Below are 18,976 nucleotides of genomic sequence, written 5' to 3'. Positions count from 1 at the left end.
ATGAGTTCAGTGTGCAGGAGGGGGCTCCGGGCTGAGGCAGTGCATTGGGATGCAGATGGGTAGGGCTGAAGAGAGGGGGTGCCAGCTGCTCCCCAAGGAGTTACCCTTCCCACAGCAGCTCATCTACCCAGGGGTCAGCAGGGCCCATCCCCCACCCTCAGGTCATCAGCAGGGCCCCACTCTCAGCACCCACTGCCCACCAGCGGGTGTCAGCCGGGCCCCCCACCCATACCAGGCTCTCCAGCTGGGCAATGATCCTGAGCAGGTCTGCAGGTGGCAGGAGGCCTGGGGGGCCCGGGCCGGGGGCCCGCAGGGAGAGGCACCCTGGGAACATCCTGGCTTCAAACATGCAGGAGGCAGGGGAAAGACGGGACAAGGGGTCTCAGAGCTGGTAGGGCCAGGGGCTGCCCACAGGGGACTCCCAGCCAGACTCCATCCCTGCCCTGAACGGAGCCCAGCTGCAAGAACCCCTCCCTTCCCCCACATACTATACGCTCCCCCTCTCCTCCAGCCCAGCCTCCCCCACCCCAGAGAACCTGCCCCCCCCACTGCCCCAGCCCATGCTGCACCCTCAGCACCAGCCCGAGGGGGTGTCACGGAGTCCCCGGGGGATGCTCCGGAACTGCTCCCTACGAAGCCAGTCAGGACACTGGGGAAGTCTCCTCTCGGGGAGCAGCCTGTCTGCAGGACACACAGCTCACCCGGCTCCCACCTTCCTGGGTCTGATCTCGGAGCATTCAGCATCCTCTGCCCCTCCCTGCTCTTCCCACAGTGAGTCCGCCCAGGCGGGGTCCTGGGGAAGCCAGAGGGTCCTGCCCCCCAACTCCGCAGTCAGACGGGACTCTCAGCCAGCCAGTAAAACAGAGGTTTATTAGACAGGAACATGGTCTAAAACAGAGGTTACAGGTGCAGAGAACGGGACCCCTCAGCTGGGTCCATTTTGGGGGGCCATGAGCCAGACAACCCCGTCTGCCCTTCACTCCATGTCCCAGCCAACCCCAAACTGAAACTCCCTCCAGCCCCTCCTCCTCTGGGCTTTGTCCCTTTCCCGGGCAAAGAGGGCACCTGATTCCTTTTTCTCCAACCCTTTAGCTCTCACCTTCTAGGTGGGAAGGGCCAGGCCATCAGTGGCCAGGAAACAGGGTGTTGGCCATTCTCTGTGTCCAGACCCCTGCACACACCTGCCCTCTAGGGCTCTGCAACGATCATACACCCTTACCCCACCCCCTAGATACTTAAGAACTGAGAAAACTGAGGCACCCCCACACTATTCAGAGGAAACATTAAGAACAGTCCCGCTTCGTCACATCTCTCCCCCCTTCGAGATCGAACTGAGTGGGGTCACTTTAGCCGGTGACCCGGGGAAGTTTGAAGCCACCAACGTTCCCATGGATGCCCCAGCATCTCTCCCGTTCCTTGGTAGGGGTTACATCAGGCCCTTCCAGTTTCACGCCCTCCCTTAGGTCGGGGGTGGTGGATAGCACTCACAGGCCGCATGTGGGAAGGTTTATGTGGCCCGTGCCCTTTGGCCACCCCAAAACCCCAGGGGGTCAAACTGGGATTGGGTCTTCTCCACAACAAGCTGGCCAAACACAGCCACTTGTTTATAGGACTGTTTAATGACAGGTTTCAGAGTAACAGCCGTGTTAGTCTGTATTTGCAAAAAGAAAAGGAGGACTTGTGGCACCTTAGAGACTAACCAATTTATTTGAGCATAAGCTTTCGTGAGCTACAGCTCACTGAAACCTGTCATTATGCAAGGCACTGCATTTAGCCGTATGGAGTGGAAATCTATCAACTGCATCCGATGAAGTGAGCTGTAGCTCACGAAAGCTTATGCTCAAATAAATTGGTTAGGACTGTTTAACTTTCTTAACAGCTTTCATTCCATCTGAGACCTTCTCAAAGCTCTCCATACTGGATCTTTCAACAGGAAAGTCAGTGGATCCATTCACAACAGAAAATTTCTGGCTGTTAGGAACTGAAACTTTCTTGATTAAATCACTTTCACACCCTTCAGTTGCAGTAAACTGCTTGCAAAGACTCCATGAGGATTCCTTTCCCTAGGGGCTTTTCTATGGGACAGTTCACCCCTCACAGAAATTCTGCTCTTACCCTCTTTACCAAGGGCTTGCTCCAGAGGAACACTTTTCTGAGCAACAACAGACTCTTTCTGGGTCTCCCTTACATCCAGAATCACCTCTGGCCCATCAGGCGGATTCCTACACAATCCCCTTTCAGGCAAACTCACAGACTACCTAGATAAAAGGTCGGAAGCATTCTCCTTCCCTTTGCCACACACAAGTTCAGGAATCTTTTCCTTCTTGCTACAGGTTTCCACACCCTCAATAGGTAACACAATCACATCACCTTCATGCTCTCCTTGTGCCCTGGCTAAGATCTCACCCTAATTAGACAGAGTTGCGACACCCTTTCCCAGCCACACACTAGCAACAGGCAAAATACAAGCACCAGAATTGTCTGGGCTCTGGGATTTTACATAGACACTAACTGGATGCGACCTAGTTACAGGGCCATTCTCCCGAGCAGACACAAACTTAGCACCATTCCCTTCCTGGGCTTTAGCTGAATCCAGAACAAACTCTGAGACAACTGCACGACCCTCATCCATCACAGGCTGAAAGGCCCCTTCTGTCTGCTCCACAGACAAAGAAGAGCCGGACACACTTTCTCTTTTCCCAGACACACAGCTTGGGATCTCTTTCCCCTTGTCCCAACACACAGGGCTGGTCACAGACAACTGCTTGGAGATCAGGGTAGCTCCCTCCATAGGCAAGTCAATGACAGACACAGGCTCATTTCCTTCACTGTCACACTTCTCCACCCAGCTAACAGGTAAGGTCCAGGGACACTCACCTTCCACTCTCCTCGCCTTCCCACACTGCTGACTAGACAAGGCCATCAGATCACACGGCTGCCTAGGCTCATCCAGACTTTCCTTACCAAGCACCTTGCCACTCCCAACAGATCCCCTGCCCGTGTCTCCCCCACTCAGCTGGGGTCTCAGCTCCCACTGTGCTCAGCGTTGCCCTTGCTGTCCCAGTGGGGGTAGGCAGCGAGCTCACTGCTTTCCTCACAGCATCAGAGCCAGCCTGAGACCCCGCACCGGTGTGCAAGGGGGCGGGGAGCATCTCTCTGTCCCACCCAGCCCCAGGGATCTGGTTACAGGCAGGCAGGTAGCCTGAGCCTAGCCGCTCCTCCCCCCTGCCAGCCTGGTCATCTGCATTTTCACTGACCATTTCCGTCTCCACCGATTGGTTCCCTGGATTCAAATTCAAACCCTTGGGAGTTACCGGAGCAGGGCCTGGATCCTGTCTCAAAGAGACACAGTCACCCCACAACGGGGTCTCGCAGCTGGTGTCCTGGAGAACCCCAACGACCAGCCAGCCCCACCCCTCCTGGGTCTGCACAGGGATCTGGGCCATAGGCAGGGCAAGGGGCTTCGTCCCTGGGACCCTCACCCAGCTCACACAGCCCCTCAGCATCTGAGGCTGCACCATCCGGGGCCTGACAACAGTTCTCTCTGTCCCAGGATCTCGCCACCCCAGGAATGTCTCCCCATTGACCATCACTCTCTGCTCCCACTGGAGGTCCGAGGGGCCCGACCCCAGGAGACTCCACACAGACATAGGTTGGGGTCAGGAGTGGGAGCCTGTCCACCTCCCCACACATCTGGCTGACAGGAGTCTATGGCCTTGGGACCCAGCACTGGGGCTTTTCCGCAGGGTCCCCCTGGTTCAGATCTCTAGCCTGCTCAAAGGCAGTGAGGTGGCATCCACATCCCCCCCCTCCTTAACCAGGGGCAGCAATTTAGTCTTGAGGTTCCCTGCAGAACTGGCCCCCCCGAGGTCTATCCCCACTCACCCCGGGGAGGTCCCCTATGCCTCTCCGCTCCACCATCGCCAGTTCATGCAGCTGCTGCTTCTGCAGCTCTTTCTTGGGCTCTTGCTGTCTCTCACAGTCCTCTTGCTCTCTTGCACTCAGCTCCAATCCCGTTGGCCTCCGATCCCCGGATGGGGAACCCAATCGTGAAGACCCTCGTCTGGTCGGGGACAGGAGTCTTGGCGATGCCTGGCTACTACTCCAGCTGCTCCCAGATCCTGCTATAGTCCCATTTGGGGTCAGGAATCTGTTCCTTAGAGCCGTCATCCTCCTCCAGCTGAACGATTAACTCTGCTTTGGTGAACTTTCCAATGCTCAACCCTCTCTTTTTGCACAGGGTTACAATGTCCTTCTTAAGGAGACAGTGACAGGCCATCACTCTGCTCTTCCCAAGTTGTTGTGGACTCACAGGCCTGTGTGCTCTCAGCTCCCCACGGTTTCCAGGGAGAACCCCTTGTGTGCCAGCCCTTCTCGAGGTCACCCCCTCTTTGCCAGGGTCGAGCTGCAGACTCCTCCGCCCCTGGGACCGCTCGCTGCAATCCCCAGGGGAACCCTGTTACTGCAAAAGTCCTTCTCTCTCCCAGGGCCAAGCTGCAGGCTCCTCTGCCCCTGAGACTGCTCACCGCAGTCCCCAGGGGGACCCCATTACTGCACAGTCCTTCTCGCTGGTCACACACTCCCAGGGGTTAACCGCCCCCCGAAACCGCTCCTCGCTGAGCCTTCAGCACACCTGGTCCTCATCAATCCCCCTTCGTTTTACTGCTCCCCAGTCACTTACTGCAGGAAGCGCCGTCCACGGGGTGCAGTACATCCCACCTCTGCCACCAGTTGTCACGGAGTCCCTGGGCGATTCACACACTGGAAGAAGCATAGAATCAGGGTTGGAAGGGACCTCAGGAGGTCATCTAGTCCAACCCCCTGCTCAAAGCAGGACTAATCCCCAGTTTTTGCCCCAGATCCCAAATGGCCCCCTCAAGGATTGAACTCACAACCCTGGGTTTAGCAGGCAAATGCTCAAACCAGATTCTCTGGAACTGCTCCCTATGAAGCCAGGCAGGACTCTTGGGCAGTCGCCTTTCTGGGAGCAGCCTGTCTTCAGGACACACAGCTCACACGGCTCCACCTTCCTGGGTCTGACCTCGGAGTATTCAGCATCCTCTGTCCCTCCGTATGCTTCCCACAGCGAGTCCGCCCAGGCGGGGTCCTGGGGAAGCCAGAGGGTCCTGCCCCCCAACTCCGCAGTCAGACGGGACTCTCGGCCAGCCAGTAAAACAGAAGGTTTATTAGACGACAGGAACATGGTCTAAAACAGAGCTTGTAGGTGCAGAGAACAGGACCCCTCAGCCGGGCCCATTCTGGGGGGCAGTGAGCCAGACAACCCCGTCTGTACTTCACTCCATGTCTCCAGCCAGCCCCAAATTGAAACTCCCTCCAGCCCCCCCTCCTCTGGGCTTTGTCCCTTTCCGGGGCCAGGAGGTCACCTGATTCCTTTGTTCTCCAACCCTTTAGCTCTCACCTTGCAGGGAGGAAGGGCCAGGCCATCAGTGGCCAGGAAACAGGGTGTCGGCCATTCTCTGTGTCCAGACCCCTGCACACACCTGCCCTCTAGGGCTCTGCAACGATCATACACCCTTATCCCACCCCCTAGATACTTAAGAACTGCATAGGGGAAACTGAGGCACCCCCACACTATTCAGAGGAAACATTAAGAACAGTCCCACTCCATCACAGTGGGCTCCAGCCAGGCAGCTGCTCCCTTGTCCCAGAGCCCCCCTCTGCCAGCAGGGGCCCAAATGGGGGTCAGCGTGGGACATGGGGGGGGGAGTCACAGGCAGAACGGAAACTGGAGCCCCAGTGGGAGCAGAGGGCTCAGCCCAGCAAGGCGGGGGCCACATGGCAGCGTGTGACACAGGGACCTCCCCTCCCCCTACCAAGCTGTGGGGCCAGCCTCGCCAGCAGCATCCTGGCTATGGGGTGAGAAGGACACAGGCAGCCAGCGCCAGCCCTGGCCCCTCCCCCTTACCAGGCATTGCCAGGGCCCGGCGGGCCTGGGGGCAAAGTAAAGAGAGACAGAGCCCCTAAGGGTGAGGGGGCAGGTACCCCCATGCAGCAATGGCAGGGGACCGGGGCATGGGACCCCCTTCCCCCAGGCCCAGGGGAGCAGCCCCCTTACCTGGCACACAGCCCATGGTCCAGCTTAGATAGAAGCCCAGGGTGCAGCGGCAGGAGAGGTGCCCAGCCCAGGACACGCAGGTGCTCCAAGGGGGGCAGGGCTGCCCCCTGCCACAGCTGGGCACATCTGGGGGAACAGCCCCCCCTCCCGAGTGAGAAAACCTGAGCTGAGACTCCGACCCGGGAGGAACCTGGACAGCAGGTACCCAGGGCAGGAGGAGTGACCCAGCACCGGCACAACAGGGGCTGCGGGTCGGGAGTGAGGGGCACTGGCAGAGCTGGTCGGGGGCAGGGCTGGGCTAGCGGGGGGCCATGTCTCGGGAGTGAGGGGCACCGGCACAGCTGGTGGGGGGCAGGGCTGGGCTAGTGGGGGGCCGTGGCTCGGGAGTGAGGGGCACTGGCAGAGCTGGTGGGGGGCAGGGCTGGGCTAGCGGGGGGCCATGGCTCGGGAGTGAGGGGCACTGGCAGAGCTGGTGGGGGGCAGGGCTGGGCTAGCGGGGGGCCGTGGCTCGGGAGTGAGGGGCACCGGCACAGCTGGTGGGGGGCAGGGCTGGGCTAGTGGGGGGCCGTGGCTCGGGAGTGAGGGGCACTGGCAGAGCTGGTGGGGGGCAGGGCTGGGCTAGCGGGGGGCCGTGGCTCGGGAGTGAGGGGCACCGGCACAGCTGGTGGGGGGCAGGGCTGGGCTAGTGGGGGGCCGTGGCTCGGGAGTGAGGGGCACTGGCAGAGCTGGTGGGGGGCAGGGCTGGGCTAGCGGGGGGCCGTGGCTCGGGAGTGAGGGGCACCGGCACAGCTGGTGGGGGGCAGGGCTGGGCTAGTGGGGGGCCGTGGCTCGGGAGTGAGGGGCACTGGCAGACCAGGGCAGGGCAGGGGGTTGGAAGAGTGATTGAGGGGCCAGGGCTGAACTGGGCCCTGCAGCTGAGTTGGGCCATACCTGGTGCGGTGGCCCCCTCTGTGGGGGTGCCAGTCCCTGTTGGCATCTCAGCGCTTGTAGCCCAGGTGTGAGGGGTGGGGCCAGATGCTGCCAGCCAGGGGTGTGTGCTGGACCCTAGAATACAAGGGGGTTGGGCAGCCAGAGGGTCACCCCCATTGGAGCAATTGACTGGCGATGCCGGAGGGGCAGTCAGCTCTGCTCTGGCTCAGCTGGCCAGGTGCAAGTCCCTGGGCACGTCCCTGGCAGTGTCGGCCCCTGGGGCCTCATCTTCCCTGCTCGCAGCTTTGACCGCCGTGGCTAACAGAGGAGCCCCCGGCGAACAGCTGCTCTTGAGTTCTGCCACCCGGGGGGCGCCGCACCTCCACATGGGGCCACCCCAGCGTGGTCATTACCCAGCAGACCTGGAGCCAGTCGGGGGGGGCAGCACCCAGAGCCCCCCCTTTGCTACAGACAGCACCTCTGCTGGGGCATCCCCTAGGCCAGGCCAGGAGGGGAAAGAGGAGGCACCTGCATCTCCCCCTTTGTTTGCTCCTAGCTGGGGCACGGGGGAGCCCGGCACATTGGCTGGGACCATGGGGAGGGGCAGCCGTGAACTCACCTACCCCCCCTAGCCTGCTCGGCACAGGGAGCCTGGAGCTGCAGCAGGAGCCCAAGGAGGAGAAGGAGGCAGCCCCTCCCCATCCTGCCAGGCCTGGGCTGGGCTGGGCCCCAGCTGCTCTCAGCCTCCAAGGGGCAGGGGCTGGGCTCCCCCTTCGCTGGGTTAAGGGCGATCCAGGGGCTTGTTAATGATTCCTGGGTGGGGGCAGCTGTCAAGGGTCCAGGCAGCCACTGAGGAGCCCCTGTGCTGGGGTGGCTCTGACGTGCCCAGCTGCCACTCGTTACCCCAGGCAGGGCTGGTCCGGCCAAGGAGGACAAAGTCCGAAGCGCAGCAGGGAGGTTGGGCTGTTCCCAGGACTCTGGGCAGCTGGACCCACACCAGGGGCTGCTCGGAGCTGAGCAGCAACAGAACAGCCCCGCTCAGGCCAGGCTGTTGACAGAGGCTGCCCCAGGGCTGAGATCTGCCCCGCTGGGCTGGGCTGGATGTGGGAATTCTTTGTAATATTTTCGTGAAGCCTGGTGTGCCTCAGTTTCCCCTACATGCTGCCTTGTTACCTGGGGGGTGGGAAAGGTCTGTCTGCTCTCTGGGCAGGCTAAGACACAGGTGCGAACGGCACCTACCTGCCTTGGGCCTTAGGCCCCTCATCGACGGAGCTGTTGAGAAGATCATGGCAAACTCAGTAGCTGGGACTTTCACATCCAGCAACCCTTGACCAGAGAGATCTGGACCCCCCAACCCCCTGCTCTGCATCCAGCTCGGGAACAAAGGACTGTGGGAGGCAGTCGGGGCTCACCTGGGAGTCTGACAAAAGACAGCAGATGGACGGACAGACAGACCCGTATAGTCTGAGGCCTTTCTCTGCAGCCACATTAGGACAGCAGCACCACGTGATAAGAATCCTTTACCTCCTCACGTGCCACCTAAATTGCATTAAACCCAGGTAATACTGGGCCGTTGAAAGCGATCCTGTCCTAACAGCACCCACCACCACCAGAGAAAGGAACAGCTTCACTGGTTACCGCTGACCTTGGTTGATTGAATCTGTCTGGCAAGAAATCACTTACCAACAGTTGTGGGTGTGAAATCTTGACTTCTATTGTTGTGTCTTTATGGTCCCCACTTCTCCATGGTTTATCTGTCTGGTCTCTGTCGGGTTCTTTGATTGTTTCTGTTACATCACTAATTTTGCTGGGTGTAAATCAATTAAGGTGGTGGGCTCTGATTGGTTAAAGAATTGTTTTACAATACGTTAGGATGGGTTAGAGAATTGTTTAGTAATAATTTAGTAAAATGATAGGTGAAGGTACAGCTAAGCAGGACTCAAGTTGCACTATATAAACTGGGGTCCAAAGGGAAGTTCTTTGGGAACCGACTCCAGGACCCAGCCCCAAGATCAGAGCTGCCAGACCTCAACACCCTGCCAACCACACCGTACGGAAGCTGGAGTCCCCCAGATGATCTGATCCCGACTGGCCAGCAGGAAGATTGTCCATCTTCTTGGGAGTGGGGAGCATTGTAGGCTTAGCGTGTGCTGTCTGGTTTTGGTGATTGTTAATAGAGGCTCAGGATATTACTGTGTAAGGCTCTTTCACTGGGGAAAGGCCCTGCAGACCTTGGGAGGGCGTCATGGGGAGGTTGGAGCCTCAGCTGCTGAGGCTGCAGGACATGCAGGTGGGGCTGGGGTGACACCACTTCCTCCGATGTCAGCCCTTCCCACCCAGCTTTGGCCAGGTCAGTTCCCCACTGGCAGGGCGGGGCCTCGGGGGAAGGGGCGGGGCAGGGCATTCGGAAGTCGGTCGCCCTCGCCAGGCTTCATGGGCACGGGACGGGCCACCAGGCCGATACCGGGACCTGCAGAGGGCAGGCAGGGCAGCTCCTGGCAATACAACAGGCAGGGGAAACCCACGCCTGGCCGGGAACAGCGGCCAAGGCAGCACCACGGCCCCGGCTGCCCGGGTTCAGCGTGGGGCTGGAACAACTCGTGCCCACCCCTTTGATCCTGGGAGGGCTCTCTCCCACAGTGGAACGGCTACCGTGCACCCCCTTGCAGGGAGCCCGCCCCGCAGGCCTTTCTCCTCCCCACCCCCAGTATGTTTTGCCTTGCCTCCCACTCATGGGTTTCTTGCTTCTTGATTAACTCCACCTCCTACCGCCCCCTGTGCCAATGAGCTGCTGCCACCTCCCATTGGCACTCGCCCACGCGGGCATTCAGGAAGGGGCAAGCAGAGACCTCCAACCAGGAGGCACTGAGGCAGTAGCTCATCCTGTGTAGGAGGGGATCAGGGGCTGCCCAGCTGCCTTGAGTACTAGGGTTGCCAACTTTCTAATCACACAAAACCAAACACCCTTGCTCCACCCCCTGCCCCATCTCTGAGGCCCTACCCCCACTCACTCCATCCCCCCTCCATTGCTCACTCTCCCCCACCTTCACTCACTTTCACCGGGCTGGGGTGGGGGTGAGGGCTCTGTGGTGGGGCTGGGGATGAGAGGTTTGGGGTGTAGGAGGGGGCTCTGGGCTGGAGCCAAGGGGTTCTGAGTGTGGGAGCAGGCTCAGGGCAGGGGGCTGAGGTGCAGGAGGGGTTGCGGGCTCCAGGAGGGAGTTTGGGTGCAGGAGGGGGCTCAGGGTGGGGTTGGGGTGTGGGAGGATGTGAGGGGTCCAGGAGGGAGTTTGGGTGTGGGAGGGGGCTCAGGCTGGGGCAGCAGCTGTAGGAGGGGGTGTGGACTCCAGGAGGGGGCTGGGAGTTGGGGTGTGGGCTCTGGGAGGGAGTTAGGGTGCAGGAGGGGGTTCAGAGTGTGGGCTCCAGCTGTGTGGCGCTTACCTCAGGCAGCTCCCAGTCAGCGGTGCAGTGGGGCTAAGGTAGGTTCCCTGCCTGCCCTGGCTCTGTGCAGCTCCTGGAAGCAGCCAACCAATGGGAGCTGCGGAGCTGGCGTTCGCGGTGGGGGCAGCGCGCAGAGCCTCCCTGGCTACCCCTGTGCCTAGGGGCCACAGGAACATGCTGGCCGCTTCTGGGAGCCACGCAGAGCCAGGGAAGGCAGGGAGCCTGCCTTAGCCCCACTTCGCCGCCAGCCGGACGTTTAACAGGCCAGTCAGCAGTGCTGACTGGAGCCGCCAGGGCTCCTTTTTGACCGGGCGTTCCAGTCGAAACCCGGATGCCTGGCAGCCCTACTGAGTACTTATGTAGGGTCAGTTGTCAGCATGAGTTGGCGTGGGGCCGGGGCCGGGCCGGGCCCTGGGCAGCCTCTGGGCTGTGTCACATCCTCTGGCGGCCAGAGGCTAACACACAATGCCAGTTAGGCTGGGATGTGGGGAATGGTTTGTTTCAGAGCACACTGAAGTCAGCGTGGGGCACAATGCCCGAGGCTCAGGGAGGGGCTGGGCCCAGCCACACCAGCCTGCAGTAGAGCACACAGCAGGCATGCCCAGCCCACCCCTGTGGCCTTTCACTTGTGGCTAGCAAGTCCCTTCGCCAGATGCTCCCTCGGTGCCTTGTGCTCCAAGCAACTCCCTGCTGAGAGTGAGGGCTAGGTGTGGAGGGGGGCACGTGGCCTTCCCTGGCCCAGCGGCCTGCTCTGTGCTAGTCCCAGCAGGCGCTGGGCAATGGGTCCGCTGGTGGATGATAAGGAAGCCATGCTTCTTGAATCCTTTGCCGCACTCGGCACACACGAAGGGCTGGTCGGCCGTGTGGGCTCTCTCCCTCTCTCGCCGCCTGGCTGCCACCGGCTCCCGTGGCCCCTCCTGCCGCCGGGCGCCCTGCCTGTCGTGGGTGATCTGGTGCATGATGAGGTTGGTGCTGCAGATGAAGCTCTTGCTGCACTGCGGGCAGGGGTAGGGGCGCTCGCCGGTGTGCGTGCGCTGATGGACGGCCAGGCTCGACGTGTAGCGGAAGCGCCGGCCGCACTCGGAGCAGGGGAAGGGGCGCTCGCCGGTGTGCGTGCGCTGATGGACGGCCAGGCTCGACGTGTAGCGGAAGCGCCGGCCGCACTCGGAGCAGGGGAAGGGGCTCTCCTGGCTGTGCACGCGCTGGTGGACCGTCAGGTCTTGCTTCTGCAGGAAGCGCTTGCTGCACTCGGCACACGCGTAGGGCCGCACGCGGGCGTGAACGCGCCGGTGCACCGCCAGGTAGGTCTTGCTCTTGAAGCTCTTCCTGCAGGAGGGGCACATGAAGGGGCGCTCGCCCGTGTGGGCACGCAGGTGGACCCCCAGGCTGGTCTTGTAGCTGAAGGTGCGGCCACAGTGCGGGCAGGCGTAGGGCTTCTGCAGCGTCTCCCGGCTGTGCAGGCACCGGTGCAGCATGAAGCTGCTGGGGCAGGAGAAGCTCCAGCCGCACTCCGTGCAAATCAGCAGCACTTTCTGCTCGTGGGTCGTTTTGGGGGCCAGCAGCTCGGCCCGCTGGTGGAAGCTCTCCTCACACCTCGTGCACTCACAGCCCTGCTCCACCTTCGCCTCCCTGGGCAGAGGCAGCCAGCACGTGGCGTACGCCTCCTCCAACGGCTCCTCTTTGACGGGCTGCTCTGCAGCTGCTGTAGGGACAGAGTCAGGAATGAGCTCCTGAGATGCCAGCTCCCCAACTGCTGGGGCTGAGTCACGCGAGTCCCACGGATCCTGGCCCCCGTGTGCAGGAATAACTGTAGGTACGTGCATGCGTGCATGGAGAGACCCCAGGAGAAAAAACTCCTGATCCTACCTAGCTTTTATTGACACTTTCCAACCCAGAGCTCAAAACGCCTTTCCTAGATTGCGGAAACGAAGGCAGAGGGAGATGACTTGCCCAAGGCAGAGCTGGGAACAGCTGCTACATCTCCCAAGTCCCAGGCCAGTGCTCTGGCCACGAGGTCTCACCCAGGTCAGTTTCATCTAGTCCAGAGCACAAAGTGGATCGTGTTAATCATAGCCCATGATTACTGCATGGCTCCACTCCGGGACAGAGTTAAGGCTCTCTGGGTGTCCCTACATTAGCATGCTTGGATTTCAGGCATGGGTTTGTAGTACCTGGTGTGGGGAGAACGGCATCATGCTGGGGTGGATTTCACCCTGGATTACCCATGCGCGCTCTCAAGCTCAGCTCCAGCTTAACAGCATTTTCCATGCCTGCACTGGGAGCTCTGGGGCACGCCCTGCACAGCTCCAGTGGCTTCACACCCAGCCCCGGGACACCCTGGTGCTGGAGGAGTAACCGCACATGCACAAAGAGAGGTGGGTCATGGCACGTCACACCCAGCAGAAATCACACAGAGCATGAGGCTCCCATGCTCTCCGAAGCATTGCCGCTAACTGGGCACAGCCTGCCCAAGCCTGGCCCTCTGGGCTGCCAAGTACCTCAACTCCCAATGAAGCCCACAAGGGACAAGCGTGCCCAGCAGGATGAGGCACCATTGATTGCTCTGCACTGGGGGGTGTCACCCTTTCCGAAGCAGCAAGCAAGTGCCTTTCCTGTGTCCCGCCCCGTGCCTGGCTCCGAGCAAGGGACCAGGCCGTACCTGCGAGAGCCTTGGCTGCTCTCGCGGTCTCCTTGGGCAGGTCGTAGTAGTGGCGCCGTGCTGCACGTTTCTTGCGTGCATTGAAGCGGCCTCTCCGTCGCATGGCTGCAGCTGGGCGTTACAGTGCAGCGTGGGAACAGCAGAAAGCAGAGCACCCCAGCTCCCTGAGCAGCAGCTAGGAGACTCCCTGGCACGGCAGGCTGGGGCTGCCTGTGGGTCCAGAGCAGCTTTCGGCCTCGCTGAACATCCTGTAAACGAACCAAACATTCCCAATGATCCCTTACGCCAGAGACAAACAGCCACGAACTGGCCCCCCTTCAGCACACGACGGGCTCCAAGGATGGGGAGCTAATCACTGCAGTCTGCTCCTGGGGCACAGGGGAGAGTGGCTGGTGTAGCAGGGGAACGGGTTCCTGGGATCAAGGACTGGGGTTGGGCAGGCTTGCTTTGAGTTGTTCCCTTCGGACGCTTGGATCCAGCAGACCTGGCTCTCGCCTGCTCCTGAAGGGTCTCAGCTGCCTGCCTCTTCCGCACCCTGCAGAGTGTGTGAGCGCTGCAAGGCTGCTGGCTCCCCCGCTCCGAGAATCTCCACAGCCTGTGCCTTCCTGGTACAAACTGCGTGGGAAGGGGGCAGGAGGAGGCCTGGGTTGTGTTGCACACCTACACTCTCCGAGCAGGGCTGGATTAAGGCATAGGCAGTACAGGCCCTTGCCTCAGGGTCTGGTTCCTGGAGTCACACGCTGGCATCAGAATCATGACTAGCTGTTTGTGTGTTTGGCTGGTTTTTTAAATTGTGTTCCTAGTCCTCACTGCTGTGAAGAAAAACTTGAAAACATGAAGAGTGTAACTGGTCCAAATGTCTGCCTGAGCCTGCAGACAGCCTCGAGAAGGGGGAGGAGTCGCTGATGCGTGCTGGGGAGGGAACTGTGGGCCTCACCACCACCACCAGGGCTGAGCAGGCTCCTGCTGACGGGCTTGGACCAGGCCTTCTTGTATTTGAGGGGCTCCCAGGAGGAGATGGGCTGAGGGCCCTGGAGTGCCTTAAGCCAGCCCCATTGGTGCGGGAATGTCAATCAGGTGAGAATGGTGGCAAGGACTAAGGGACCTAATTGCATGGTTTCTGCCTTACTGGCTCCAGTGGGTTCTGTGGCACTCGGACAGGGTTTTGAAAGACTCCTGCATTCTCCTAGCACAAACAGCGATGGGTTTTGTGTGAAGGGGATTTTCCATCTTCCTCCAACAAGACACCCTCTACTAGTCCAACAACATTTCCCCCTATGTAAAGATGTTACAAGCTGCTTTGTGTTGCCTCCCACTGGTGGCAAAGTCTCCAGAGCAGGCGTGAGGTGCTTGGAATCAGACACCCCATATCCCAGGGAGACCCTGATCTGTACTGAAGTGTTATAGGGATGCTCACACCCTGCTGCAGAGCACCATCTTGGCCAGTTACACATACCCACAACAATGCTACTTGAACCAGTAACACAATGGAGTTAAAAATACAGAATATTTCACCAATGATACAGAAAGACCAGGGAGGAAGAGGAGTTATTTAAGTTAAGCACCATTGTGGACATAAGAATAAATGGATTCTAACTGGGCATCAGTAAGTTTAGGCTTGAAATCAGGCGAAGGTTTCTGACCATCAGAGGAGTGAAGTTCTGGAGCAGACTCCCAAGGGGAGCAGTGAGGGCAAAAAATGGAACTGCCTTCAAGACTGAGCTTGGTCAGTTTATGGAGGGGACAATATGACGAGACTGCCTACAATGGCATGGAGCCGATCTGCAACTGCTAGCAGCAAATATCTCCAACAGCTAGCTGGCAAGGGCTGAGTTACTACTGAGAATTCTCTCCCACGTGTCTGGCTGGCGAGTCTTGCCCACATGCTCAGAGTATTTGGTGTCAGGAAGGAATTTTCCCCTAGGTTAGACTGGCAGAGACCCTGGGGGGTTTTCACCTTCCTCTGCAGCATGGGGCCCAGGACACTTGCAGGTATAAACTAGTATAAATGGTGGATTCTCTGTAACTTGAAGTCTTTAAATCATGATGTGAGGACATCAGTAATTCAGCCAGAGGTTAGGGGTCTATTACAAGAGTGGGTGGGTGAGGTTCTGCGGCCTGCAATGTTCAGGTCAGAGCAGATGATCATGATAGTCCCCTCTGGCCTTAAAGTCTATGAGTCTATTGTATAAGTAGGGGCATAGCGAGCAGATCGAGGGACATGATCGTCCCCCTCTATTCGACATTGGTGAGGCCTCATCTGGAGTACTGTGTCCAGTTTTGGGCCCCACACTACAAGAAGGATGTGGATAAATTGGAGAGAGTCCAGCGAAGGGCAACAAAAATGATTAGGGGTCTGGAACACATGACTTATGAGAAGAGGCTGAGGGAACTGGGATTGTTTAGTCTGCGGAAGAGAAGAATGAGGGGGGATTTGATAGCTGCTTTCAACTACCTGAGAGGTGGTTCCAGAGAGGATGGTTCTAGACTATTCTCAGTGGTGGAAGAGGACAGGACAAGGAGTAATGGTCTCAAGTTGCAGTGGGGGAGGTTTAGGTTGGATATTAGGAAAAACTTTTTCACTAGGAGGGTGGTGAAACACTGGAATGCGTTACCTAGGGAGGTGGTAGAATCTCCTTTCTTAGAAGTTTTTAAGGTCAGGCTTGACAAAGCCCTGGCTGGGATGATTTAATTGGGGATCGGTCCTGCTTTGAGCAGGGAGTTGGACTAGATGACCTCCTGAGGTCCCTTCCAACCCTGATATTCTATGATTCTAAGAAGCGTCAGGTGCATTCCCTGAATTGCTGTTTGCCATCTGCAGTGACCACACTGACTTCACCTGGACATAACACGCTGCATTCCAATTTAATCAGAATAATTCTGAACTTCAGCTCCAAGCAAAATACAGTTCTTTCCTCTGACCTAGTATCTGCTCTGGGCAATCCCCACTTTGCAGGGTATGCACTGGGCCAGGTCTCTGCAGCCACATGGCTGATCAGTGCGGTGACACTTCCGCTGCATGCTGGCTCTACCACCCGCCTCGTTGTGGGGTTTCACCGCACATGTCTAGGGTGCCTGTAGTGGCTAATCTCACGGCACCCCGTGGAGCAGGGCGGGGGCTCAACCCCTGCAGTTGTCGCCCTTGGTGCCCCTGGAGCTGGGCTGGCGTGGGCAGAATCTCCAAGATGACCCAGTGGTGGGGCCCTGGGGGGATACAGAACTGGGCCAGGCAACCGCCATGACAGCGCCCCGGGGAGGCGCTGCACATGGGGTACGGCCTGGATGGCTCCACGACAGCGCCTTGCAAGGAGAGCCAGGGCGACTCCGAGTGATCAGCTGGAGCCCTGTCCCTGCCTGCGCCCCGTCCCCATGGCAACGCCCCAGGCACCCCCTCACCTGAGCGCGCCTCCCGTCCCCATGGCAACGCCCCAGGCGCCCCCTCACCTGAGCGCGCCTCCCGTCCCCATGGCAACGCCCCAGGCGCCCCCTCCCCTGAGCGCTCCCCCGTCCCCATGGCAACGCCCCAGGCGCCCCCTCACCTGAGCGCGCCTCCCGTCCCCATGGCAACGCCCCAGGCGCCCCCTCACCTGAACGCGCCTCCCGTCCCCATGGCAACGCCCCAGGCGCCCCCTCCCCTGAGCGCTCCCCCGTCCCCATGGCAACGCCCCAGGCGCCCCCTCACCTGAACGCGCCTCCCGTCCCCATGGCAACGCCCCGGGCGCCCCCTCACTAGAACGCGCCTCCCGTCCCCATGGCAACGCCCCAGGGCTCTGCTCGCCCCCGGGTCTCGAGCAGGGTCTCGCGCTGCCGCGGGTCGGATTCGGCCCGCGCTCTCTGCGATGCCCGCGAGACGCAGCGGGGCCCCGACCGCCAACCAACCTCGGATCCCAGGCGGCCAGCAGCGGGCGCGGGCCCCTCAGCCCCCCGGGGCGGCTCAGCTCTGGGGTCCGAGGCGGCCCCTCTAGCCCCCCCAGCGCCGCTCTATGGCTCGGGGCCGCTCTGCTCCCTGGCGGAGCCCGCGCTCTATGGTTAATCCGCAGCCCCTCTAGCCGCACAGCGCCGCTCCGCTCTATGGCTCGGGGCCGCTCTGCTCCCTGGCGGAGCCCACACTCTATGGTTAATCCGCAGCCCCTCTAGCCCGCACAGCGCCGCTCCGCTCTATGGCTCGGGGCCGCTCTGCTCCCTGGCGGAGCCCGCGCTCTATGGCCGTTCAGGCAGCTGCCCGGGCTGCTGCGGGCAGAGCCAGCGCTACGTGTCCGGCGCCTCCCGCCCCCAGCCCCTGCGCCGGGCCCAGCTCCCGGGGCCCCCGCCCCCCCCCCGCCCCCCCCCCCGACGGGACGGGCAGCCCGTGGCCGGGCCCAGCTCCCGGGGCCCCCGCGTCCCACCCCCGGCCGAGACGGGCCCAGCTCCTGGGGCCCCCGCGTCCCCCCCCCGACGGGATGGGCAGCCTGTGGCCGGGCCCAGCTCCCGGGGCCCCCGCGTCCTCCCCGCACGACGGGAAGGGTAGCCCGCGGTCGGGGCCAGCTCCCGGGGCCCCCGCGTACCCCGCCCCGACGGGACGGGCAGCCCGTGGCCGGGCCCAGCTCCCTGGGCCCCCGCGTCCCCCCCGCATGACGGGACGGGCAGCCTGTGGCCGGGGCCAGCTCCTGGGGCCCCCGTGTCCCCCCCGCACGACGGGACGGGCAGCCCGCGGCCGGGGCCAGCTCCCAGGGCCCCCGCGTCCCCCCCGCATAATGGGACGGGCAGCCCGTGGCCGGGCCCAGCTCCCGGGGCCCCCATGTCTCTCCCCCCCCCCGACGGGACGGGCAGCCCGTGGCCGGGCCCAGCTCCCGGGGCCCCCATGTCTCCCCCCCTCCCCGACGGGACGGGCAGCCTGTGGCCGGGGCCAGTTCCCGGGGCCCCCGCATTCCCCCTGCCCTGGCTGGGACGGGCAGCCCGCGGCCAGGCCCAGCTCCCGGGGCCCCCTCGTCCCCCCCCCCCCGACGGGACGGGCAGCCTGTGGCCGGGCCCAGGGCTTGGGCGGTGCCACCACGCCCCTACCCAGCCCTGCCGGGGGGGGCGTTCTCCAGCCCAGACCGGTTTTACGTCGAGGCTGGAGGTGTTTCTAAGGGCTCTGCTCTCGGAAGCATCGTGGGGCAGGTCTCTGAAGTCAGATGTGAGGATCGCAATGGTGCCGTCCGGCCTTGGGGGCTACCTGATGTTAAAGGCAGCGTATTTTCCGCTACCCCAGCCTTCCCCGTTGTCACTGTCCTGGGGGATTGTGTGCTAACCCCACCGGACGGCGCTGCTGGGCCAGGGTGGAAGTGGGAGCAATGGGAGGTTGGGAAAAGCAGGAGGCAGGTTGGGACTGTAGGAGAAGCACGTTCGATGGATGTTCTTGTTAAAACGATGAGCCACAAGCAACTGCCACTGTTGGCATGCAATGGCCCTCCTCAAGTTTCAAAGTCAACTCCCCATTGGGATGAATGCGGCTGGGTGCCCCTCTCAGGGCTACTGTCTCAGGCGACCTGCAGCCTCAGACAGACAGCACCGAGGCAGTTACGCCTGGCTCATGGACTTCTTCACATGATGTCCGCAGCCCTTGGAGCTGTGCTGATTTACCCAAGCTGAGAGCCTGGCCCTGAGCTGCGATACAAGAGCTTAGCCGCCAAGCGCACTTCTGCAGCAAGGGGTGGAGCCTCACAATTCCTCAGCTGTGACACAGACCCCAGCCTCTACAGCCTCCAGTAGGGGCAGCCAGGAGGCCCCCCAGCCCAGCCTCAGGCTGTGGCTCTCGGGGCTAGGGTCCCACCAGAGAAGGCTCCCAGGGCGTGTCCATCTATTTCATCCTCTCCCCCTGTAGTCTCTGCTTTAGGAGGGTTATTGACCCTGAATGGCTTGGGGGGAGTTCACCA

The 18,976-nt window shown here is 61.0% G+C and overlaps 1 protein-coding gene and 1 long non-coding RNA gene across 2 annotated transcripts; both read right to left on the bottom strand.

Moving 5' to 3' along the window:
- Positions 1-849: 849 nt before the first annotated feature.
- LOC144260084 (uncharacterized) lies at positions 850-8,817 on the bottom strand. The gene is made up of 2 exons (XR_013344999.1): positions 8,669-8,817; positions 850-4,761 (listed from the first exon to the last, which is right to left on the bottom strand). It is a non-coding gene; the product is annotated as an uncharacterized LOC144260084 (long non-coding RNA).
- Positions 8,818-10,039: 1,222 nt separating this feature from the next.
- On the bottom strand, positions 10,040-17,073 carry LOC144260061 (uncharacterized). The gene is made up of 3 exons (XM_077808580.1): positions 16,962-17,073; positions 13,083-13,330; positions 10,040-12,125 (listed from the first exon to the last, which is right to left on the bottom strand). The coding sequence occupies exons 2-3, from the start codon at positions 13,183-13,185 to the stop codon at positions 11,056-11,058; spliced, it is 1,173 nt and encodes a 390-aa protein (XP_077664706.1). The 5' UTR covers positions 13,186-13,330; positions 16,962-17,073; the 3' UTR covers positions 10,040-11,055.
- Positions 17,074-18,976: the final 1,903 nt, after the last annotated feature.

The sequence above is a fragment of the Eretmochelys imbricata genome, chromosome 2 (genome assembly GCF_965152235.1).
Source record: "Eretmochelys imbricata isolate rEreImb1 chromosome 2, rEreImb1.hap1, whole genome shotgun sequence".
NCBI classification, from domain to species: domain Eukaryota; kingdom Metazoa; phylum Chordata; order Testudines; family Cheloniidae; genus Eretmochelys; species Eretmochelys imbricata.
The sequence above is the reverse complement of the archived record's forward strand: the minus strand, read 5'-3'. Positions and strand labels throughout refer to the sequence as shown.

Bases quoted from the DNA above. Each gene is read 5' to 3' on its own strand.
- LOC144260061 (XM_077808580.1), bottom strand. From the start codon at position 13,185: ATGCGACGGAGAGGCCGCTTCAATGCACGCAAGAAACGTGCAGCACGG. The intron at 12,126-13,082 runs GTACGGCCTGGT...CTGTCCCTACAG, and splicing joins AGCAGCCAAGGCTCTCGCAG to CAGCTGCAGAGCAGCCCGTC.